Source organism: Haliotis rubra, unplaced genomic scaffold, assembly GCF_003918875.1.
Source record: "Haliotis rubra isolate DU_JTF1 unplaced genomic scaffold, ASM391887v1 Scf394, whole genome shotgun sequence".
NCBI classification, from domain to species: domain Eukaryota; kingdom Metazoa; phylum Mollusca; class Gastropoda; order Lepetellida; family Haliotidae; genus Haliotis; species Haliotis rubra.
In genome coordinates, this window is record NW_025767073.1 from 869,834 (window position 1) to 895,556 (window position 25,723).

Genomic DNA, 25,723 nt, shown 5'->3' on the forward strand with positions numbered 1-25,723 from the left:
TAAGTGAGGGTGACACCTCCTACAGGCTTGCCACTGAAGAGTAAGTGATGGGTGACACCTCCTATGGGCTTGCCACTGAAGAGTAAGTGATGGGGCGACACCTCCTAAGGGCTTGCCATTGAAGAGTAAGTGATGGGGCTGACACCTCCTACAGGCTTGCCACTGAAGAGTAAGTGATGGGGCGACACCTCCTATGGGCTTGCCACTGAAGAGTAAGTGATGGGGCGACACCTCCTGTAGGCTTGCCACTGAAGAGTAAGTGATGGGGCGACACCTCCTACAGGCTTGCCACTGAAGAGTAAGTGATGGGGCGACACCTCCTACGGGCTTGCCATTGAAGAGTAAGTGATGGGGCGACACCTCCTACCGGGCTTGCCATTGAAGAGTAAGTGATGGGGTGACACCTCCTGTAGGCTTGCCACTGAAGAGTAAGTGATGGGGCGATACCTCCTACAGGCTTGCCATTGAAGAGTAAGTGATGGGGCGATACCTCCTACGGGCTTGCCACTGAAGAGTAAGTGATGGGGCGACTGTAGGCTTGCCATTGAAGAGTAGATGATGTGAAGACACTAACCTACTATGGGCTTGCCATCGAATAGTACAGCTTGTTCAGCTTGACCTGATCAAGTGAATACTAATGCATTGCGTGACTGTGTCACAACTGGTTGGGTCCATTATTGTGAAGGGGTGCACCTTTGTCAGTCGATTGTCAACATGTTCGAACAGCAGACACAAGGTCGCCGTTTGACATCTCAGTGTCGAGAAATCGTCAGCAATGTCCTAACTTTCTTTAAACTTAAAAAAGAAGCTACATATGGTTTAATGTTTCCGATTCGGGCTTTTAGGCAGCGAGCAGCAACATTAATAACATTCTCTGCTCCCCTATTTAATGAAGTTAACCCGACCTGCCGTTTATGCCATTTGACCTCCCAGGGCATGCATATGTAGAGTAGCTCAGGTCAAGCTGAACAAGCTGTAGGTGATGGGAAGACACTAACCTGCTACGGGCTTGCCATTGAGCAGCCAGGTGATTGTGGGGGTTGGCACGCCATCTGCAGCACACACCAGCTCCAGCCTCTTGTTGATGGTCACCTCCTTGTCCAGGGGGCTGATGATGATACGTGGTGGAACTGCAGCAGAAAACACAATGCATGATCGTACTGCAGTTGTAGCATAAACAGCATCTGGTGGAAACAAGCCATACATTACGACCCAGGTGCTGCTGGAAGGACAGGACATCTTACCATCTCACCAACATCTGGCGTCATTACTGATTTTTATTGATCAGTTTAGATGATTTTCCATGATTTTTTTGTCCTTAATGTCCAAAGGAATGTCTTTGGGAATCTCTTTTACAGTAAGTGAGTGAGTGAGTGAGTTTAGTTTTATGCGGCACTCAGCAATATTCCAGCTATATGGCAGCGATCTATAAATAATCGAGTCTGGACCAGACAATCCAGTGATCAACAGCATGAGCATCGATCTGCACAATTGGGAACCGATGACATGTGTCAACCAAGGTCAGTGAGCCTGACCACGCGATCCCGTTAGTCAGCCTCTTACAACAAGCATGGGTTACTGAAGATCAATATTCTGTCCCCCACACGGGTACAATGTGTAAAGCCCATTTCTGGTGTCCCCCACCATGATATTGCTGGAATATTGCTAAAAGCGGTGTAAAACCAAACTCACTCGTTCAATATTCTATCCGGACCTTCACAGGGCCTCTTTCACAGGAAATCAAGACTTGCTATTTTCTAGTATTGTGTATACAATATTCAAAAACAAAATGTAAGCACTGCGTATTTGTTTTACATATGCATTAGCTATCTTTAAAATTATACCCGTTCAATTTAATTTCTATTTTCACAATGAGACATACACATTTTTCATTAAACAAACCAAAACTGATTATCTAATATTTTATACCTGCTTCTAGGGAAAGGTTGTCTGACCCTGTCAAACCACTTCTGAATGTCATGAATATACACAACTGGAAAACAGTGAGTGAGTGACGTGGGTTTTACACTGCATTTAGCAATGTTCCAGCAATATCATGGCAGCTGACACTAGAAATGGGCTCCACACAATATACCTATGTCAGGAATTGAACCAGGAGCTTCGGCATGATAAGTGAGCACTTTAACCACAAGGCTAATGCACAAGAAAACAAAAACTGTGTGTTGCACTAGCGACTAGCTTTAACACAATAACTTCTGCCAAATGTATAATTTCAGGTTTTCTATAACTTAGTTTGAGTGACATATTACACATTATTACCCTTAAGATACATTTGTCGAATTCTGATTGGTCAATAGCCAAAGCATACCAGAACATGTAGGCGGATTTGCGAGGGTGTACGAACCGTACAACCAATCAAATCTGTGTGTACACAAGACAAACCTTGCACCCTGAGCAGCCTGCTCTGGGAGTCCCGACCCGCCTTGTTGTCCGCCGTACACACGTAGCTCCCAGTATCCTCCGCCTCCACTCGCTCGATGATAAGAGAACCTTCCTCTGTGAGGGTATACTTGGGGTCCCTGGAGCTGATCCAACTCCCATCTCTGGTCCAAGAAATCCTTGGGGTAGGCTTTCCTCCTGCTTCACATGGCAAGGTTGCCCGGTCGCCAACGGTTACCACGAACTGGGGAGCTGCAGGCTTGATCTTTGGAGGGACTGCAAAAATATCAACATTTAAAAAATTGCTATTTCATTCAAATTACCTACAATTTTAAAAATATTATCAGAGGCCTTATTTTGTTCAAATTAAGAATAAGCCATGTTAATGGTCAGTTGATATTTATATTCTGAACAAAAAAGTCAGGTATCATGCATAATTTGGGAGATATGTTTGTGATGTGAAAACTACCAACAAAATTTCATTCAAAATGTGTTTGTTATTTAATGCTGCACTAAGCAATATTTACAGAGGCAGTTTTACAGAGGCAGTCTGTAAATAATCGAGTCTGGACCAGACAGTCCAGTGATCAACATCAGAAACATTGATCTACACAATTGGGATACAATGAGGTATCAACCAAGTCAGCAAGTCTGACCATCTGATCCCAATAGTCGCTCCTTGGACAAGCATGAAGACCAGTTGTCACTCAAATAATCACGAGTCTTCATAAAAAAAATATCCCCATAAATGCTAATGATCCCAAGCATCTTTTGGTTCAGTATTGATAAAAAAACAGACCTGCAGTCTGTTGGGTCAGCTTTCCATAAAATAAGTAGGAATCCAAATACATCAAAATATATTCTCATCTCTTTAATAGTATGATCTAACCAACAGTTTTAAACCAACAAAACTGTATCCCAAATGACACTTGCAGGTCTGGGCATTATCCACAGTGTCACCAGCAAGTATTGGCAATTGTGCTCACCTTCCACTGTGAGGGAGACGCTCTCTGAAACATTGCCAGCCTGGTTCTCTGCTATACAGGTGTATGTCCCCGCATCCAAAGCTCTGCAAAACAAACAGCATACAGGTGAGCACAAGTCTTTACAGGTATGTACAGTAGAGTGAGTGAGCGAGTATGGTTTTACGCTGCTTTTAGCAATATTCCAGCAATATCATGGTGGGGAACACCAGAAATTGGTTTCACACATTGTACCCATGTGGGGAATCGAACCCAGGTCTTAGGCATCACAGGCGAACACTTTAACCACTAGGCTACCCCACCGCCCCATGTATAGTAGAGAGGTTTACATGGTTAAATATAGGTGTGTACATTACATACACTGAGTAATAGGGTACAATGTTGCATCCCCAACATCACAAACAAACAAAATACAGGTGAGTAATAGTGAGTACAGGTAGTGAAATGAGTGAGTTTAGTTTTATGCCACTTTTAGCAATATTCCAGCAATGTCATGGTAAGGGACACCAGAAATGGGCTTCACACATAATGTCCATGTGGGGAATCGAACCAGGGTCTTCGCTTTAACCACTAGGCTACCCCACTGCTCCTTACTGAAATGAGAGTAAAGAAGTATGTTGGTATGTACAACCCTGCATCCACCACTCTGTTCAAGGTGAGCCTGGGTGTGTACAGGTGTCTGTGCATCATTAGATCAGTCAAAGCAGAGAAAGAAACAGCAGATCGTCACAGGGAACTCATATTAATCAGCTTGGAAACTTACAGAGTAACAAATTCCTTTGGGGGACCAGCAGTTTATTCACACAATTTTTTCTTTATCCTTCAGGGTCAAAATTATTCAAATTACATGCTTCATATTTCATCATTTTTATCATTTAAATGAAAACCGACAACATAAGAACAGACTTTACCATGTTTTGTTATTTTGCCGACTTGAAAACTCACCTTCCAATATGAAAGCGCTAAATTCACACAAAAGCATTCTGTTCTTTCCTCTACAAAGACTAAGAATTGGTGAATGGGCATTTTATGTAACTTTTAGCAATATTCTAGGGGGGGGGAGGGGGGGGAGAGGAGGAGGAGGAGGAAGAGACACCGGAAATGGGCTTCACACATTGTCTCCATGTTGGGAATCGAACCCAAATCTTTGGCATGATGAGTGAGAGTGAATGCCTTAACCACCAGACTACCCAACCGCCCTGCCTGTACTGGTGACCAGAGTGAGGTTACCTTGCATGGTGTATGGAGTGACTTGAGTGAGTTTACCTTGCATGGGGTATGGCAAGTCCTCCGTTCTGCAGCGTGATGTAGTGGACGTGGCTGTAGGAGAGGCCGTAGTTGGTGGAGGTGATCTCCTTCCCATCCTTCTCCCAACGGATCTTAGGCTTCGGGATTCCTGTGGCGCTACATGGCATCACAGCTGTTCGGTTCTGGAGAACCACAAAGTCCCGATATGCCATAGTGATGGTCGGTGGAACTACAAGCAATGGCTGACATTGGAGACTCACAAGACATAAATTGACTTAGCTTGATGAATTTGGAGTAAAGCTTAAGTATGGTTTCAAACACTACTGTTCCAGAAAACCTGAACTTCAGAAATCTACCAATTACTCAAAGGGGCTAAGGAGTTTTGATGTCACATAGGCAGTATCTCAGCCATACTGTCACGGAATTACTGGAAGGAAGATAAACATTGATACTTGAGACCCATTTTGAGCTAGAATCCCCACAAAAGAAAGGTGTAGGCATTAAGGAATCTCTTGTTCCCAGAATTATTTTTGGAGAATACAATGTAAAAATGGGCTAATGATCACCAACAACTGAAGGTAGAACACCATACTAGGGACCATGGTGACTTTTGCTACCTGCATGGACCCTAGCTGGATTTATATCATCCCGTCAGCCGATGGCGATTGTAGTCGAATTTAGCCATAAATTTAAGTCACAAAAATACTACGTTTTAAGAATTTGGTAAGTTCAAATTTACTTTAAATGTTTCGGGACTTACATACCCTCTCACCATTGAAAGACAAGCCTACGGTAATGAGGACAATCTGCACTAGAATCTCCACAGGAGACAAGTAAGAGGTACTCGGAATCTTTTCTTTCCCAGAAGACAATCTATACATCAAGCATGGGGTACTGGGGACATACTTTGCTCCAGAATCTCCACTGTAAGACAAGCCTATGGTACTGAGGACTGATTCTGTTCTAGAATCTTTACAGGAGACAAGCAAGAGAAACTGGGGATCAAGTCTGTCTTACATGACATACTGGGCACCTATACTGGAACCAGGCACCAAAACCTGCCCCAACAGTGGCCCCACCTTGTACTTGGAGCGTGATGTCCCTCTTGGAGGAGCCTGCCCTGTTCTGGGCGATGCAGGTGTAGACGCCCCGATGATACAACTGCAGGTCTGTGATGTGCAGTGAGCCATTGGAAAGTATGTGGTAGGAGCCTGAAGACGAGAAATACAGAAGAGTTCATTTATATTTTTAAAAAATCAAACATATATTGGATTCTTCCTTTGCATGTTACACCTTTGCAGTGGCTCAGAGTGATGTATAGTACTTGATTTGTACAATAATGACACACCATATGAAGGTTTCAATAACATTCTAAGATGCCTAGCGGTTAGAACAATCAAAAAAAAAATACACTATCAGACAATAAAGGTATAGTTTTTTGATGACGTAACAATTGAATGACGTTATTCCGTCACTGCGCCATTCTAGTGTGCCCCCTCGTAATCGAACCATTTTACATTACATCACAATGTAAGCGACGTCACGATGCATGTCAGTTGTCATCGCCTCGTACGGCCTCCTACAGTAAACTACACCGTTGCATCCCGTTTCTTGGTTGGCTGTTGCTTCACGCAGCTAACATCACTGGTGGAAACATTACGTTTATGTTTTACGGCCCCGGTTAAAATGTGTCATTTCGACTCACAAGTTTTCAGCGACACGGTAGCGTTCGCAATGTTTATTCCCACAATGCAATCGAGGAATGTCGCTAGACTACTCAACTTCCTCTGGATGTACTGATCTAAACTTTCGTTGGTAGTAGAAATGCAACGTTCATATTGCCACATATGGTTTACGTTAATGACAGATGTAATTAAAATAATTCAGAGAAGATATTTAATCCGAACGTAAACCGTCATCAAACTGTTATCATTTGTTTTTTCTGGTAACGTTCGGTCTTAACGTAGGGGCAGACACATCAATAGAACAGCGCCAGTTAGCCCTGTGCGAGGATTCTTAATTTAGGTCACCGACAACCGCCGCTTTTGTTTTCTGCCTTAAATTAATCATAATGATCCTTAGAAAGTATTAAATTTGGCATCTTAGAAAAGAAATAGTTAGCTCTACCACCATCATGTATAGTGTAATAAAAACACACTTTAACCCCTGAACTATTATAGCGTTAAAGCTATTTTAACTATAATAGTTCAGGGCAAAAGTGTGTTTTATTACACTATACATGGTGGTAGAGCGAACTGTATTTCTTAATTCAAACTTATGAATTAACATGCCATACAAATAACTTTTCTCTATTTATTTATAAATAGCAAGAATTTATAATTGATCTCTTATGCTTGAATATTTGTTACTTTCACCTATCTACTCATAATACTAAAAATTCACCTCACCTTCCTCTACATGACCATATTTTAATAAGTCTCTCCTTTATCCCTCTACAGTAGAGCCCTGCTCTCATCTTCCCAAAGGACAGCACTGTCCTTCAGCCACCCCAACCCTCATCTTCCATGAGGAGAGTCTGTTCTCCAGTCGCGCCACCCTCATGATCTTCTGAGAGGAGAGCCCTGTCCTTCAACCACCCCAACCTCATCTTCCATGAGGAGAGCCCTGTTCGTCAGCTGCCCTACCCTCATCTTCCATGAGGACAGCCCTGTTCTCACGCCACCCTACCCTCATCTTCCATGAGGAGAGTCCTGTCCTTCAGCCACCCCACCCTCATCTTCCATGAGGAGAGTCCTGTCCTTCAGCCACCCCACCCTCATCTTCCATGAGGAGAGTCCTGTCCTTCAGCCACCCCAACCTCATCTTCCATGAGGAGAGTCCTGTTCATCAGCTGCCCCACCCTCATCTTCCATGAGGAGAGTCCTGTCCTTCAGCCTACCCACCCTCATCTTCCATGAGGAGAGTCCTGTCCTTCAGCCACCCCACCCTCATCTTCCATGAGGAGAGTCCTGTCCTTCAGCCACCCCACCCTCATCTTCCATGAGAGGAGAGTCTTGTCCTTCAGCCACCCCCACCCTCATCTTCCATGAGGAGAGCCCTGTTCGTCCAGCCACCCCACCCTCATCTTCCATGAGGAGAGTCCTGTCCTTCAGCCATCCCACCCTCATCTTCTTCATGAGAAGAGTCTTGTCCTTCAGCCACCCCACCCTCATCTTCCATGAGGAGAGTCTTGTCCTTCAGCCACCCCACCCTCATCTTCCATGAGGGAGAGACCTGTTCTGTCAGCTGCCCCACCCTCATCTTCCATGAGGAGAGTCCTGTTAGCTTCAGCCACCCCACCCTCATCTTCCATGAGGAGTCCTGTCCTTCAGCCACCCCACCCTCATCTTCCATGAGGAGAGTCCTGTCCTTCAGCCACCCCACCTCATGATCTTCCATGAGGAGAGTCCTGTCCTTCAGCCACCCACCCTCATCTTCCATGAGGAGAGTCCTGTCCTTCAGCCACCCCACCCTCATCTTCCATGAGGAGAGCCCTGTCCTTCAGCCACCCCACCCTCATCTTCCATGAGGAGAGTCCTGTCCTTCAGCCACCCCACCCATCATCTTCCATGAGAAGAGTCTTGTCCTTCAGCCCACCCCACCTCATCTTCCATGAGGAGAGTCCTGTCCTTCAGCCACCCCACCCTCATCTTCTTCATGAGGAGAGTCCTGTTCTTCAGCCACCCCCACCCTCATCTTCCATGAGGAGAGTCCTGTCCTTCAGCCACCCCAACCTCATCTTCCATGAGGAGAGTCCTGTTCGTCAGCTGCCCCACCCTCATCTTCCATGAGGAGAGTCCTGTCCTTCAGCCACCCCATCCTCATCTTCCATGAGGAGAGTCCTGTCCTTCAGCCACCCCACCCTCATCTTCCATGAGGAGAGCCCTGTCCTTCAGCCACCCCACCCTCATCTTCCATGAGGAGAGTCCTGTCCTTCAGCCATCCCACCCTCATCTTCCATGAGGAGAGTCCTGTCCTTAAGCCACCCCACCCTCATCTTCCACAAGTAGAGTCCTGTCCTTCAGCCAACCCACCCTCATGATCTTCTCAGAGGAGAGAGAGCCCTGTTCAGCCCAACCCACCCTCATGATCTTCTCAGAGGAGAGATAGCCCTGTTCTTCAGCCAACCCCCCACCCTCATGATCTGATCTCCTTCAGCCAGCCCACCCTTATGATCTTCTAAGAGAACAGCTCTGTTCTTCCACCACCCCAACCCAGCCCACCCATTCACTATGAAACCATCTTCCTCTCACTCACCCTTATCCTCCCGTAGGAGAGCCCTGTTCTTCAGCCAGAAGATTCTAGGTTTGGGGGTGCCCTCCACTTCACAGGGCAGGGTAATGCCAGTGGACAGTGGAGATTTCACCACAGCTGACCCGACATTCAGTATCTTTGCAGGAACTGACAACAAGGGACATGTCATACTGAAATTTTTCATTATACATATGCAGTACATGAGGTTTATCACAATTTGACGAGGAAATGTCTTAAGCTTTACGATCCATAACTTTTTGCAAAGATACTACATCAAGATATAATGGCAAAAAGGGTCCAATTTGAAATATGAGATGCCAAAAATAGCTGTCCAATCAAATTGCAATTAAGAATGAGAAAGTGAGTGACTTTAGTATTACGCTGCAATATAATTGCGGGGGACACTAAAATGGGTTTCACATATTGTAGTGATATTGGGAATCAAACCAGGGTCTTTGGCGTGGTGAGACTATGCTTTAACCACTAGACTACCCCACCAACCCAAGAATGAGAGAGAATGTGTGTGAAATTACAGTGAGTGAGTTAAAATTTACCGTCACATCGGCAATACTGCAGCCATATCATGACGAGGATTTGAATAATAAATATAGTCGCAATAATTTAAGTCAAATTATACAACCCTGTCAACGAAGGTGTGAAATTACAGACCAGACAGAATGGGTAAGAGAAATTGCTCAATGAAGCTGGGGTAGAGAGCAAGTCCAGGGTATATACAGTAATGCTACACTTGAAGACTTATTTGTGACTGTTCTCTTACCTTGAACATCAACGCTAATGGTGCGGGTGGCGCTGCCTGCACTGTTGGATGCAGTGCACTCATAAGTCCCAGCATCCTCTATCATGATCCGTGAGAACTCCAGTGACCCTGACCTTAACATGCGGTGCCGGAGGCCGGTGGAGGGGAAGCTGGAGCCATCCTTGGTCCAGGTGATGTTCGGCTGGGGCTGACCACTCGTCTCACACTGAAGGACTGTCGGTGTGTTGACCTCGGCTGCGATCTGGGTGGCGCCGTTTCCGATTTCCGGGGGAACTGAACAGTAAGGTATTATGTTTGCTGCACTCAACAATATTCCAGCTATATGATGATGGTGTACTCATAATCAAGTCTAGACCAGACAATCCTGTGATTGACATCATGAGACTTGATCTGCAGAGTTTACACATGATGTCTCTGTCTGACCGTTGTTTAATGCCACTCAGCAATATTCCAGCTGTATGACGGATGTCAGTAAATAATTGACTCTAGACCAGACAATCCAGTGATCAGCATCATCAGCATTGGTCTACCAAACTTGGATACAATGACATGTCCTTGGTCACCTCTTATAACAAGAATGGGTTGCTGAAAATCAATTTTAACCCTGATCTCCATTGTACAGATGGGAATTGAGAGATTTAGTGACACATTAATGGCAATAATCATTGATTTGCTGTTTGCCTTATTTTATCTTGTTGCCAAATTACAATAAATATGGCAACGTTTTCTTGGGCCAGAAATGGAATGGATTCATCATAACTTCAGGCTGGGACATTATCTTGCAACTATTATTTCAGATCCATTGTTCCATTGTGATTTCGATTCCCAATGTGGGATTTAACAGATTTTCTGAGAAAATCTTTTATTGGCTTCAATTTCTTTGGTCTGACTTTTAAAACAATAGATAATATTTTTCTCTCCTTACCCATAATAGAGACTTCGAACCGGAGGCTTGCTTCTCCAGCTGTGTTGATGGCCTGGCAACTGTAGGCGCCAAAGTCCAGGAGTTGGGCACTGATAATGTACAGTTTCTTGCCATTATCAAGGATACGGATATTAGGGATGCCATACTGAGGGATTATCTCCCCTGACCTGTACCACCTGATCTCTGGGGGTGGTATTCCATCTGCTGGACACTCCAGAGTCACTGATTGGTCAAGAATGACTGGAACGTTTTGAGTCACCTCAGAGCCGTTGATTGTTGGAGGAACTGCAAGAGTACAATTCATGTGAAGATCCATGTGCATAGCTATGACGTACCTCATTCGTAAGTGACCTTGCCAACACTTTCAAAAAGTCTGCCATAATGCAATAACTATCTCTCAAGTATTGTTTTTTTGCTGTGTGATATAATTTGTTTTTGAAGGCTATAGTATTACAGCATTTACTTATCAGTGTGCATATAGATACAGAACTTATTTTTGTTTCCTTAAGGCAATAAGCATGTCATTTTGAAAATATCCGTCAGTTGTGATGTTTGTTTACATTCCATGAATAAACTCCTAAATTAATAGTTTGTACTAATACGTACAACAAAGATAAAAAAAAATTAGATTAAACAAAACCCAAAATACTTGAACAGTCATAAGCTTTGTAGGAGATTTATTCATAAAACCCACACAAATATTAGTCTGGTATAAGTAATACATACGCAAAACTTCAAGGTCATACTGCTTCTCTATAAAGCCAGCTTGGTTCTCAGCATGGCAGGTGTATCTGGCTGTGTCGATCGTGGACGCTTGTAGGATCTTCAATGCCTTGCCTCCGTTCTCTATGATAATGTTAGGATTTTCCTCTGCCACGATGATCTCACCATCTTTCAGCCAAAGGATCGAAGGCTTGGGGGTACCGCTGATGTTGCATGGCAATGTGATTGGCTGTTCTGTCACAACATTCAGCTTCTCGGGGCTCTCGTTACCATTGAACACAGGTGGGACTGAAACACAAGGTTTGTCAATCCTTTGGGGCTTCTACATGTACTATGTGAGTGAGTGAGTTTTAGTTTTATGCTGATGTTTGCAATATTCCAGCAATATCACGTCATGGTACACCAGAAATGGGCTTCATATATTGTACCCATGTGGGAAATTGAACTTGGGTCTTTGGCGTGACGAGCAAATGCCTGAACCACTAGGTTACCCCACCATCCCCACATGTACTAAGTGAGTGAGTGAATGAGTTCAGTGTTACGCCGCAATCATCAATATTCCAGCTATATGGCGGCGATCTGTAAATAATCAAGTCTGGACTAGCCTGACCACCCGATCCCGTTAGTTGCGTGTCAACCCAGTTTGCTTCTTACGACAAGCATGGGTTACCGAACATCAATTCTAACCCTGATCTTCATGGGTACACATCTACTAAGAGAGTACTTATTCCTCAAGGTAATGCTATAATCTGATATACTCTACAGCAATACTCTGACATATGGTATAGCAACAATCATATATACTCTATAGTGGCACTCAGATATACATCACTAGTCTGAAATACTGTACAGCTATACAGATACGACATATATCCATACTGATCCACTAACCAAACACATCCAGCTTGATGACCACCTCGTCGGTGCCGGCTTGGTTGAGGGCACGGCAGGTATAGTTCCCTGCATCGTCCAGCTGCGCGTTGCTAACCTCCAAGGTGGTGTCTCCATTCAGGACTCGCAGGTCACGGTATGGGAAGTCTAACAGCGGGACACGATCCTTCAACCACAGGATGCTAGGGGGTGGTACACCATCCACAGGGCAGTTCAAGGTCACGGTCTTGTTCTGGTGCACTGATGGGTTCTCTAGTACCAGGCTGCGGTCGATGCTCGGTGGAACTGAAATCACAAGTTTAGATTTATGCCTCTTTCAACAACATTTCATCAATGTCATGCATGTTCTCAATGTATCCCAGTTTTGAGGAAAACCCACCATATGATTTTGGAGCATAGGTATGGCAGTCTAAGGATCAAAACTGGGAAAGACCTGGAAATGAACAAATGATCAGCAATCTGCTGCAACTCTTTAAGGATTATTGACATTTTTACCCCTGTAACTTAGGATAACCTAAATACAGACTTGCAATGAATTAAAATGCAGACAAAATTGTAAGTTTTTTTAATAAAGAACACTTTCTATGACATAACAATGTCACCATACTGTTATCTATGTGAGATGAGTGAAGGGAATTACTTCTCATACAAGCATTACATATTCAGTGGACATACCAAGAACTTCAAGGCTGAATGTCCTCTCCAACTGTCCGGCTTCGTTGGTGGCGATACAGGTGTACTGGGCAGTGTCCTTCACCAGAGCCCTCACAATCTCCAGCTGCCAGCATGGTAAGCGAGAGAAGTCAGTACTACAATGACCATACTTAACCATTTGAGTGAGTGAGTATGGTTTTACGCCATGTTTGGCAATATTCCAGTAATATCTTGGCAAGGAACAGCAGAATTGGGCTTCACACATTCTACCCATATGGGGAATTGACCCGGGGTCTTCAGTGTGATGAGCTGACGCTTTAACCTCAAGGCTACCCCATTTGAAAAATGAATGCTTACCTAAACTAACAAATGGTCAAACATACCAAAACTTTATTGAACTAAAACTTTGTGCAAGTTTTCAGATACAAGAGAGATAAGATTCTTTGTAGTATTTTGTTTGTTGTATAACCTAACCCAATACATCTTTTGGTTTCGCCCACTTCCTGATTCACCCATGCCAATCCCAATAAAACAATTTTGATTGGAGGCTTATGCTCCCTTAATACATCTTAAAATAAATATTAAAAACTGCTGGGTAAAAACTCTTCTCCCTTACCTTTAGTCAACAGCAAGCTAGTTACTAAGGGGTTGTTGTTGACCATCTGCCAATAGGAGGTGAGGTGAAATGGGGTTTAACACCGCACTTAAGAATATTTCGCTCATATGACGACGTGCATGCTTGTGTATGTGTGGCTGCATGTACTTGCCCAGACTTAAGCTGGTTTTATAGTGCTAGCCCACTGAGATACCATGCCGCAGTGAAGCATGAATACCCCACTCAGACACATTATACTGACTCCGGGCTGACCAGTCCTTGTTGTACCCATTAATGCCGAGCGCCAGGCAGGGAACAACAAGAACCATATTTTAACGTCTTTAGGTCTGACACAGCCGGGGATCGAACCTGTGACCTTCCACTCTTCTAGCGGACGCTCTAACCACTACACCACAGAGGCTGTCTTGTAACATGGTAGAGGATGTTGTTCAGACAACAAGAAACTACTTACATGGCGGTTGTTGTTGAGGATCCTGACTTCATCCGAGGGGACAAGGGGCTGCCATTGATGAGCCACTCCACCTCTGGGATGGGGATGCCAGACACGGGGCACTCCAACAGCACTCGCCGCCCCTCTGTCACCTTTGGGTTGTACACCACGTTTGACTCATCGATGTCTGGCTTCACTGAAAATTAGTGAGAGATAAGTAGGTTATACCTTGTGTTCAATATTTAAACATAGTATCTAGTAAAATGAGATTGTGAGAGAGTGAGTTGGGAATCAAACATGAGTCTTCAGCGTGACGGGAGAATGCCTTAATTTAACTCAGCTATGACCACCTCCCCAACCTTACGCCTACTAGTGTTGGGAATTGGTTAAACTCTCCTACCGATCAATCATCGAAAATAATTGGTCAGCGTCATTTATCAAATTGCTCCATACATTGAAAACTGTTGCACAGTATAATGCACAGGGTGTTTCAATCAGAAGTTGTGCATGGGATTTGTAAAGAGTGCTCTAAGGAACATACCTCTGTGGGGTTTACTTGACATAATGTTCAGCCGGTAGAGGGCGCAAGAGTCGATTCAATGCAACGTTGCATTAATTCAAACTTTTTAACTTATTATTGTAATTTTTTTAAAATAAATTATGTGGTAGCTTCCCTGAGGGCTGATAGTGTTGAGAGAAACGCATTATTTATTTTTAGAGAAGTGTTGTGTGATATAGTGCCTTTAATATCTCAGAATTACACCATTAATTGGGCTGAAACAGCATTGTTTCCCTTACCAAGCACGACGAGGTCGAAGTCGGCCCTGTCCTCCCCTGCTGGACTGGAAGCAATACAGCTGTAGACTCCTGTATCAAGCTCAGACGAGTTCTGCACTCGCAGTTGGAGGCCGCCATTAAGTACCTCCACACGAGAGTCATATTCAATCTCACGATTGTTTCGTAACCACTTGATGTCCGGGAATGGAATACCAGACACAGGGCAGGTCATCGTAGCTACAAGGCCCTTTATAACCCGGGGGTTGGTCTCACGAGCTGTGTCATCAATGTGGGGCGGAACTGGAATGACAGTATATGAATCAGTCCATGCAATTGTTATTTGGGCATCAAAATTTCAGCTAGATAGTATTGACAGAGGCAAGAACAATGATAAAAATTGAGCATAGTGATACATAATACTTGTTAAATGCTGCATGCAGCCATATGGACGTGACATACAGTAAGATCTTGATCTCTGGTTTAGCTGCTAAAAAAAGGGGGAATTGGGAACCCCTTTTGTCCAACCCTCATTGGAGAATGTTTTGTGAACTGTCAATGTCAGCTAATTGAAAAGTTAATGTTCTGATACAAGCTAAAATGAATGTCTTGAGCTTAAATAATGTGCAATGACAATACTGTCAATTTCAACCCACATTTCTGAAAAGACAAAGCTGGTAAGGTGCAAGGTGAACCAGTAGGTGGTGGTTAACTTAAGCATCTCTACGTGAGAGGGTTGAAACTACAAAGTACTGTAATAATCTTGCACCAATGATGTGGTTCATACAGATCAAGTGAACGAATTGGGTGTTAGTGAGTGAGTGAGTTTAGTTGAACGCTGCTTTTAGCAATATTCCAGCAAAATCATGGCGGGGAATGCCAGGAATGGGCTTCACACATTTTGCCAATGTGGGGACTCGAACCCGGGTCTTCGGCATGATGAGCCAACGCTTTAACCACTAGGCTACCACACCACAATGAATTGGGTGTTAACAAGTGTCCAGCTGTCTCATGTTGGTGACACCAGAAATAGGCTTCACACATTGTACTCAAATTGACAATCGAATCCATGTCTGTCATCACAAGGCTACAACTAATGCCCCCATACAGATCAAGAGTCATAATGTAGTCATCTGATATTTAAGGAGAAAACTTGGGACAAAATCACTGAAAATGTCCAGTGAGAAATCTCTTCAACAGTTTCAGGCATTTACACCATTCACATGGAACAAATACTCGATGTACATACCCCAAACTTCCAGATCGTAACTCTGCTCTACCTCCCCGGCTTCATTTGAGGCCACACACAAATAGTTGCCAGCATCTGGGACATTGACACCTCGGATTATTAAGCGGCGACCACCATCCTGTAGAATCATGTGAGGGTTGGCTTCAAAGTCGATTGGCTGTCCTTCCTGCAGCCACATGATATCTGGCACTGGCACACCCTCGGCAGGACAGTCAAGGGTCAAGGTCTCATTCTCAATGATCTTGGGGTCAGTGATGACTCCCTCTGTCCTGATCTCCGGAGGGACTGAAATAAACGTTGAGTGAGAGTGAGTTTAGTTTTACGTTGCTTTTAGCAAAATTCCAGCAATATCACAGTGGGGGGACACCAGAAATGAGATTCACACATTGTACCCATGTGGGAAATCGAACCCAGGTCTTTGCATTATGAGCAAAGGTTTTAACCACTAGGATACACCACCACCCCGAAACATACTTGAGGGAGGAAGAGTGTGAGTGAGTGAGTTTAGTTTTACGCCGCACTCAGCAATATTCCAGCTATATAGCTGCGGTCTGTAAATAATCAAGTCTGGACCAGACAATCCAGTGATCAACAGCATGAGCATCGATCTGCGCAATTGGAAACTGATGACATGTGTCAACCAAGTCAGCGAGCCTGACCACCCGATCCTGTTAGTCAGCTCTTAAGACAAGCATAGTCGCCTTTTGTGGCAAGCATGGGTTGCTGAAGACCTATTCTACCCCGGATCTTCACGGGTCGAGGAAGAGTGTGAATGATAAAACTGATATGGGTCCCTTCAACATATAGAAAACAGAACCTTTACTGCAAGCCACAGAGCTTTGCCATGAAACATTTATTGACTAGGGTTGATAGACTCATGGAAACGAATAAGGGAACACATGAAAGTACAAGTGTTCCTTTATTCTTTCCAGGTTTCTTCACTAGGTATGTATAGCACTGTGGGTGAAATTCTGGAAATAAATAAAGGAACACTTGTACTTTCATGTGTTCCCTTATTTGTTTCTATGAGTATATATTTGATATCAAAACCCCTGTTTATTATCCAAAGTGATTATTTTCAGTTTGTAAATAGTAATACACATCATTTTGAGTGTAAAGAGGACAGCTAACCAGTGTGCTTGAGTGAGTATGGTTTTGTGCCTCAGAAATGGGCTTTACACAATGAACCAAGCCTGGTTCTACTGCCCCTACAGTTTCAGAAACTGATACTGAGTGGTGTTATCTTGTAGCGACATCATGGTAACCAATGGTCTGAAAAGCATTGTGATGCAATTTCATTGTAGCCTGAGGCTATGAGAGCTGTGTATCGTGGCCTATGTGGCGAGACGATATATATCGGTACCGATCCCAGTTTAATGAGGCAAGACGATATACTGAAAGTACATGTATTGGCAAGGAACCTGTGAATTAAAAAAAATTCAAATTCAAATTCAAATCAGGATATATATCGTTTCTTGTGCCGATACATCGATGTATCATGGACCCTGGCGATATAAATATCCTGATATATTGCCTAAATGTGTTTTGCATCGATGCACTCCTATCGCGTAGCTGATGATGCAAACACCGATACTATCCATGAATCGTTACACCCCTAGAGGCTATATTGCTTAAACTTAACCAATCAATATCTCCTGTGGTAGTCAGTTTGGGAGGATAATGTAATTAATGACATCCCCCTTTGAATAAATATCTTTTAGGTCTGTTGGCCTTAACTGAGCAATATCTCCTGTGGTAGTCAGTTTGGGAGGATAATGTAATTAATGACATCCCCCTTTAAATAAATATCTTTTAGGTCTGTTGGCCTTAACTGAGCAATATCTCCGGTGGTAGTCAGTTTGGGAGGATAATGTAATTAATGACATACCCCTTTAAATAAATATCTTTTAGGTCTGTTGGCCTTAACTCTTTCAACACCAGTCAACCAGAGGCATTTACTGCCGTGACACCGAGTTCCCAGAGACCCTGAGGTCATAGATGAAGCCTATGTTTATGAAGGAAATTATAAGCTTGTAAAACGTTATTGCTACTACATCCCATACACCATTTAAAAGATCTAATACCACTGTTGATAAATATGAAGTTTATTTTTATAATATTATTCAAATAATACAACTACAACTTAAATAAATGTATGTTTGAATGAAAATGCAAGCTTACATTTATAACGTCCAGATAAACCACGAAAGAAGCAAAAACTATGGCGATTTTTTTCCATTTGTGACATGTGATAACATGCCCGTGCCTTTTTCTTTTATATTTTCATTTTTACGTCATCAGAAAATTATTATAAAAGATTTCTTAAATAATATGTATGGTCAGCCTATTTCCCGATATCTGTGGCTTTCCGCTCGATAACATGACATAACAACGGAAAATACCTCCGTTTTGAAGCTTTGTATGCATAACATGCAGGCTTAATCGTTTGATGTCGGGCATCGTCGAAAAGCTCTGAACATCAACAATATCACTGTACCCTTGCCAAGAGTATTTTCACAGTTGTAAGAAGCGATTTTATTGGATAAAGATTGGTTTCTAATGACGCTTTTTCGCCACAGTCTGCTATAAGGGTTGTGATTGGTCAAAATCAGACACGTGACCTAAGGCAACCAATCATATTACGGCAATGGATACCGTCCTAAATGGCGAAAACCTTCAGATTTAGACAAAAGTTTTGGGTAAAATAATGCTATTCTGAACATATTAAGCAAGAAATCGCTACCTGTAGGTACATTATGGAACTTATTGGACGTATCGTGCTAGGTTATGACCTGTGACAAAAATGCTTCATGTATATATTTTTCGTGATTAAACATCGTGTCCGGCGTGAAGATTGGCGAGAGCGAGATGTCACTCGTCAGTGACTTGACTTACATTACATGATCGCACAAAAGATGGAAATAGTAATTTTATATATAACGTTTGACAACTTTTATGAATGTTGTTATTGATTTTATTCATTAGTTTATTCAATTTATTTAATGAATTCCTCGAAACATCGTTACTTTGCTCTTTCATAATGTTATTGTAGACCCGCTGCCGAAGCATGTGTCCGAGAATCGTTGTTTTCAATAACATTGCGAAAAATAGTTTATAATTTTAATTCTGCTGATAATATATGATAAATTGAAATTTAATAAGTGTTTTCAGACATTGTGAAATGTGATAGATTTAATATATGAATCATAAGTCAGGTAGGTTCCTAAAATTATGTCTCATTTTGACGTGACTACTGCCTGGCCGCTTAATCGGCCTCCGGTGTCTGGGGACTCATAACGTTGTGGCCGCTTAAGCGGCCTGCGGTGTTGAAAGGGTTAACCAATCAATATCTCCTGTGGTAGTCAGTTTGGGAGGATAATGTAATTAATGACACCACCCTTTAAATAAATATATTTTAGGTCTGTTGGCCTTAACCAATCAATATCTCCTGTGGTAGTCAGTTTGGGAGGATAATGTAATTAATGACATCCCCCTTTAAATAAATATATTTTAGGTCTGTTGGCCTTAACTGAGCAATATCTCCTGTGGTAGTCAGTTTGGGAGGATAATGTAATTAATGACACCCCCCTTTAAATAAATATCTCTTAGGTCTGTTGGCCTTAACTGAGCAATATCTCCTGTGGTAGCCAGCTTGGGAGGATAATGTAATTAATGATATCCTGCAAAAAGGAAAATATCTCTTAGGTCTGTTGTTGTGGAATGCCAAAGGGATACAATTCTGCACAAAGAATTACAGCAGAAATTGAAACACATTGTTTGAATTTTCTAGTTACAACATTTATTTTTTTCCAAACAGGTTCCATATATCGCCCATACAAATAGAAAAGAACCAATACCTACCATGTACACTGAGGTCGTAGGAAATGTCGTCCTCCCCTGCTGGGTTGTTGACTTGACATGTGTATCGCGCAGAATCTTCCACTGCTGCATTCCTGATTTGCAGTCTCATGTCTTGCTCTAGAAGTACAATGTCTGGATCGTTGGTGTTGAGGGGAGCGCCATCACGGAACCAGCGGATCGCTGGCGGTGGGTTGCCTTCTGCAGGGCAGTCAAGGTCAATGGTGCTGTTTACGATGACCTTGGGTTCGAAGTTGCTTCCTTGAGTGTTGATGGTAGGTGCAACTGGAAAAAGGATTGGATATCTGTATTGGTATATTATGGTAGACTGAATTATTAAGTTAGGATCAGCCAAAGCAGTGTTTGACGTCATAATCAGCCTGGTCACAGAGAAAACAGTGACTTGTGAAGGATTCTTAGCATTCAAGCTTCCCTCATTTTATTTCTGTTTAAGCTCAAAGGGACACACAGGGAGATAAATATAAGGTACAGGAGACCTATCCTGGGATTTACATTGAGAGTACTGAGTATGTCACACTGTGAGGTGAGGTGAAATGGGGTTTAACGTCACACTTAAGAATATTTTGCTCATATGACGATGTGCATGTGTGTGTGTATGTGTGGCTGCTTGTACTAGCCCAGACTAAAGCTGGTTTTATAGTGCTAGCTCACTGAGATACCATGTCGCAGTTAAGCATGAATACCCCACTCAGACACATTATACTGACGAACCGACCAGTCCTTGTACTCATTAATGCCACGTGCCAAGTACTATATTTTAATGTCTTTTGGTATGACGTGGCCCGGGGATCAAACCCACGACCTTCCGTTCTCCAGGTGGATGCTCTAATCACTACACTATGGAGGCGGTCAATTTACATTAACAGTACTGAGGATCATTTCGAGACTGCGGGAAAGAAGCACTGGATGTTGAAATCCTCACAGGGACATCAGGGATAAATCTATCCTGCCAAATCTATCCATCAAGTGCTGTGAACAGACACAAGGACATATCAGATGAATACACAACTTTACCAATACTCACTCCAAACATCCAGATCAAAGTTGATATCTTCTTCTCCTGCTCTATTGCGAGAGGCACAAGTGTACTGCCCTGCGTCCTTGAGCTGTGTGCGGTAAATGCGGAGTTGTCTCCCACTGGCCAGGATCTCGTACCGTGGGTTGCTGCGAGCATCAAGGAGCACATTGTTGCGATACCACAGAATCTCAGGCTGGGGGTTACCAGTCATGGGGCAACTAATGACAGCAGTGCTGTTGGCGATGACATGGGGGTCGGTCACTGTGTTTGTGCGGTTGATCTGGGGTGGTACTAGAGAAACAGGAGTGAAACACATCACAACACCTCACAGAGAATATTTTCACCCCGATCAGGGTTTTATATTCAGCCGTAAGTCAAAAGCAGATGACCATAAATCTAAACATTCCCATAATGACTGATAAAAAAAAATATACATCAAACTTTGAATGAAAAAAATCCAAATTCCAAATAGAAATTACTAATCATTCAGAATTTACAAATATAAGAACATGAAACAAAACATCCAAATATTTTCTCAGTTTGCCTGTAAAGAGCACTCAGTATGGAATCCTAGATAAATCTGGGCATAATATTACACATGAATATGAATAATGTGGACCAAAGTTATAATTATTGGTAACTGCCAGTTGTCTGTGGTCTGTGTTTGCCACGATTAGGACCCCATCGTGGGGATTGACTTATGCACGAAACATACCATTTTGACAGTGATTTTAAGGGTCAAGTTTGGGGTTGTCTTATCCATGGGGTCGTCTTATAGACGGTAATATAGGTATACATTGTGAACTGTGCCTGTAGAGTCTTGTATAGTCTGGCAGAAAACTTCTTGTGACGGTGTTTGGTCATTTTTCTCAAAAAGTACAAGTTCAATTGTTGTCTAATTTGGCAAGATGCAGTATAATTGTTCAAATATTGCGAATGTTGAATTTCATGAATTATGATTTAAAGTTGTCTATATAAGCTATCATTATGTCAAGACACAATAACATCTTAACTGTCAAGAGGCGATAGGCGACTATATCCGAACAGACTATAAGTTACTGTAACTTCATTCAGTCTGAAACCACTGACATCCTCGATGATTCCAGACGAGTCAAAACACTTCCAGTATATAATGACACTGTATTATCGAGATGATGACTGTAGAATGTGAGACTCACCTAAAACATCAACATCAAAGGCTTTCTCATTTTCCCCGGCAATATTCTTGGCCAGGCAGTAATGTCTCCCTCGGTCGGTGATGTCTGCAAACTTGATTTCCAGGACCCATCCCTCCTCGAGTAGTGTGTACTTGGAGGTGTTGAACTTGATGCTGAATTCATCTTTCAACCACGTGATCTTGGGTGGAGGGATGCCCGAGATAGGACAGCGTAGACGCAGCGTACCGTTCTTGATGACCTCTGTACTCTCCACCTCACCTGGCTTCTCCACCTCGGGCGGAACTAAACACATTAACCACTGTACTTATTGGTCCATTAGTATTAGCAAATTATCAATGAGTGAGTGAGTGAGTGTGGTTTTACGCCACTTTTAGCAATATTCAAGCAATACTACGGCGGGGAACACCAGAAATGGGCTTCAAACATTGAACCCATGTGGAGATTCAAAACCATGTCTTCAGCATGACGAGCGGACGCTTCAACCACTAGGCTACCCTGCCGCCCCCGAATTACCAATCAGATACACAAACAGAAGTCATTGCATCAGGACTAACAGAATCCATATTTCTAATTCCAAAATACTTCCAGAAGAAAATCAAGGTGTGTTACACATTGAATCTGTCATTTCTTCCAGGGTTCAAACTCATGAAAGGGACACCACTGCCAGTTAGTTTGAAGTATCAATAATTGCACATACAGCTTCAGGGCAAATGAACTTTTGATTAGACTACATATATGGTTCATAATATTTCGATTGTAATCAAGCATTAATTTATCAGAAATAACAATCACCAGATAATGTTAACTATTCACTAACTTAAATGTTAGCGTAAAGAGGGTATGTATGCATGTCAACCTTGTGTACTGGTTGATACGGCTGTTATTGTGTCTCAGTAATATTTGATGTTGGAGATAGGGACCAGTCAAGAAACAACTCGCTCCCAAATCTTGTATAACTAAATCAAATAGTCCCTTTGAGCTGATACCTGAATAAAACAGTCCCTATGGGCCCATAACTGAATAAAATGGTCCCTATTGGCCGACAACTGAAACATGTCCCTATAGGCCTATAACTGAATAAAACAGTCCCTATGGGCCTATAACTGAATAAAACAGTCCCTATGGGCCTATAATTGAATAAAACAGTCCCTATGGGCCTATATATGGAATAAAATAAATAACAGTCCCCCTATGGGCCTATGGGCCTATAACTGAATAAAACAGTCCCTATGGGCCTATAACTGAATAAAACAGTCCCTATGGGCCTATACCTGAATAAAACAGTCCCTATGGGCCTATACCTGAATAAAACAGTCCCTATGGGCCTATAACTGAATAAAACAGTCCCTATGGGCCTATACCTGAATAAATCAGTCCCTACAGGCCTATACCTGCTACACTAGGGTGATATTGAATCAATGGGTACAAACCGTGTACATAGACTTCATAGCTCTGCTCCACTTTTCCAGCCACGTTCTCCCCAAAACACATGTACAACCCTCGATCTGTGAGCTTGGCATTGGTCACTTCCAGACGACGCCCACTTGCCAGGACGTTAATGTTGGGGTCAAGCTCAGGAGAAAGAGGCTGACCATCCTTGAACCACTTGACTACCGGTGGTGGGATGCCTCCTATTGGACAGTTTATGTACAGGGGCTGACCAACCACCACTGTCATATTGTTGGGGGAAGATAAGCCTTCATCGACAGTTGGAGGGACTAGTAGGAAGAAAATAAATCAAAGAAAATAACAGAGCCATGAAACTAATTTTCCAAACATTTAAACTAACAAAAATACCATAATGTATCAAAAAGGTCACTGTAGGATAAATATAAGACAAACTGTATATTTACAAGAAACAACAAACTGAACATTTTATGCAACAATTATATGTAAGTGAATCAATTGAGCCTGAAATGAAATTTTCAAGATGTCTGCCACAAAGAAAACTCATGCATTCCTTATTATTTTTTCATCTTTGTTGCTAAAATATTTTTCATTTTCAATGAGGCTGTAGTAAAGCAAATTCTTACATATTTCCAAAGCAGCTTCTATTCTTTGCATATTTACAAATGTTTGAGAAACTCATGTTACCTTGGAAGGAAATGTCATCAAGTATGCACACAAAGTTTCCATGCAGACTTTTTCTACAGACCTCTATAGAAGATTAGAGACACTTTCTGGTCATGAATTAAAATTTTCAATATTTTCAACCAGTAACTACACTCATGTCAACCCTCACTCACCTAACACGTCCAAATCAAACTTTTTCTCAGTCTCGCCTGCAGGGTTGACAGCAGTGCACTTGTACCGAGCAGTGTCGCTGATCAGGGCATAGGCGATGATGAGTTCGAGACCCGAGTCTGAGATGGCGATGCGAAGGTCGTCAGGATTATCCCGCAGGAGCTGCCCATTCCTGTACCACGTGATGATTGGTGGAGGATCGACGTCCTCCGCAACAGGACATCGGATGGTGATGGAGTTGTTCACGATGACAGTTGGCTTGTCAACATCATTACCGAATGATCCATCAGTCTCCAGCTTGGGAGGAACTGAAAGTAGGGGCTAGTATACAGGATACTGGATACTCTCGTAGAGTGAGTGAGTGAGTTTAGTTTTATGCCGCTTTTAGCAATATTCCAGCAATATCATGATGGGGACACCAGAAATGGGCTTCACACATTGTACCCATGTGGGGAATTGAACCTTGGTCTTCAGTGTGACAAGTGAACGCCTTAACCACTAGGCTACTCCCCCCACCCTTTTTGAGTGAGTGAGTGAGTGAGTGAGGTTTCATGGCAGTCTTTACACATTGTACCATGTTGGGAATTGAACCCGGGTTTTTGCCATGATGAGTGTATACTTGATTTGGCCATGTCACTACCTCGATATAGAATGTCAGAGGACAAACGATCTCAAGTTCTACAGTGTCAGTCAGTGAGTTTGGTTTTAAGCCGCTTTTAGCAATATTCCAGCAATATCACAGCAGGGGACACCAGAAATGTGTTCTACATCTAGAACAACACTGACAACATCTCATTCTTCCACGTCACTCACTGCGAACGTACACTTACACCAAAATTCTTGACTCGGTGCTTGCGATTTCATTATCAAGGGAGGTCCTTTAAGTTTTTGCAGTTTTGTTTCAAATGTCTTTTCTTGACTTTTTCTTCACACAATGTACCAGGTAGGGCATTGAACCTGGGTCTTTTGCCATGATGAGTAAGCTTTATTTGGCTACACCGCTACCTCAATAAGGAATGTGCAGAAGCACACAGCTTTAGTTTAAGAGTGAGTGAGTGAGTTTAGTTTTACGCCGCTTTTAGCAGTATTCCAGCAATATCATGGCGGGGGACACAGGAAATGGGTTTCACACAGTGTGCCCATGTGGGGAACCGAACACAGGTCTTCGGCATGACGAGCGAACTCTTTTACCACTAGGCTACCCCACCACCCCCTTTATTTTAAGAAATTTTGGATCCTGACTAAACTTGATCCACCAAACAAATGCTATTGAATGCAAATGTCGTAAAAAAACAAAAAAATACATATTTACTAAACTGTATGTAGTTAATAATTACTTACTGAGTATCTTGAGATTACCAGCATGACATTACTTACCGAGTATCTTGAGATTACCAGCATGACATTACTTACCGAGTATCTTGAGATTAACATCTTGAGATTAACAGCATGACATTACTTACCGAGTATCTTGAGATT

General features: G+C 42.8%; 1 protein-coding gene across 1 annotated transcript in view; it reads right to left on the reverse strand.

The window, feature by feature from the left end:
- The window catches only part of LOC124286864 (hemicentin-1-like), a 134,825-nt gene that overhangs the window by 54,133 nt on the left and 54,969 nt on the right, over nucleotides 1-25,723 (reverse strand). The window contains 20 exon segments of the mRNA XM_046723308.1: nucleotides 999-1,130; nucleotides 2,404-2,676; nucleotides 3,387-3,469; nucleotides 4,650-4,860; nucleotides 5,711-5,842; nucleotides 8,889-9,032; nucleotides 9,664-9,936; nucleotides 10,589-10,873; nucleotides 11,315-11,599; nucleotides 12,203-12,487; nucleotides 12,878-12,980; nucleotides 13,924-13,958; nucleotides 13,961-14,098; nucleotides 14,701-14,979; nucleotides 15,926-16,210; nucleotides 19,787-20,068; nucleotides 20,829-21,113; nucleotides 22,001-22,282; nucleotides 23,431-23,718; nucleotides 24,247-24,552. Of these exon segments, the coding sequence (XP_046579264.1) occupies nucleotides 999-1,130; nucleotides 2,404-2,676; nucleotides 3,387-3,469; nucleotides 4,650-4,860; nucleotides 5,711-5,842; nucleotides 8,889-9,032; nucleotides 9,664-9,936; nucleotides 10,589-10,873; nucleotides 11,315-11,599; nucleotides 12,203-12,487; nucleotides 12,878-12,980; nucleotides 13,924-13,958; nucleotides 13,961-14,098; nucleotides 14,701-14,979; nucleotides 15,926-16,210; nucleotides 19,787-20,068; nucleotides 20,829-21,113; nucleotides 22,001-22,282; nucleotides 23,431-23,718; nucleotides 24,247-24,552 (4,386 nt within the window).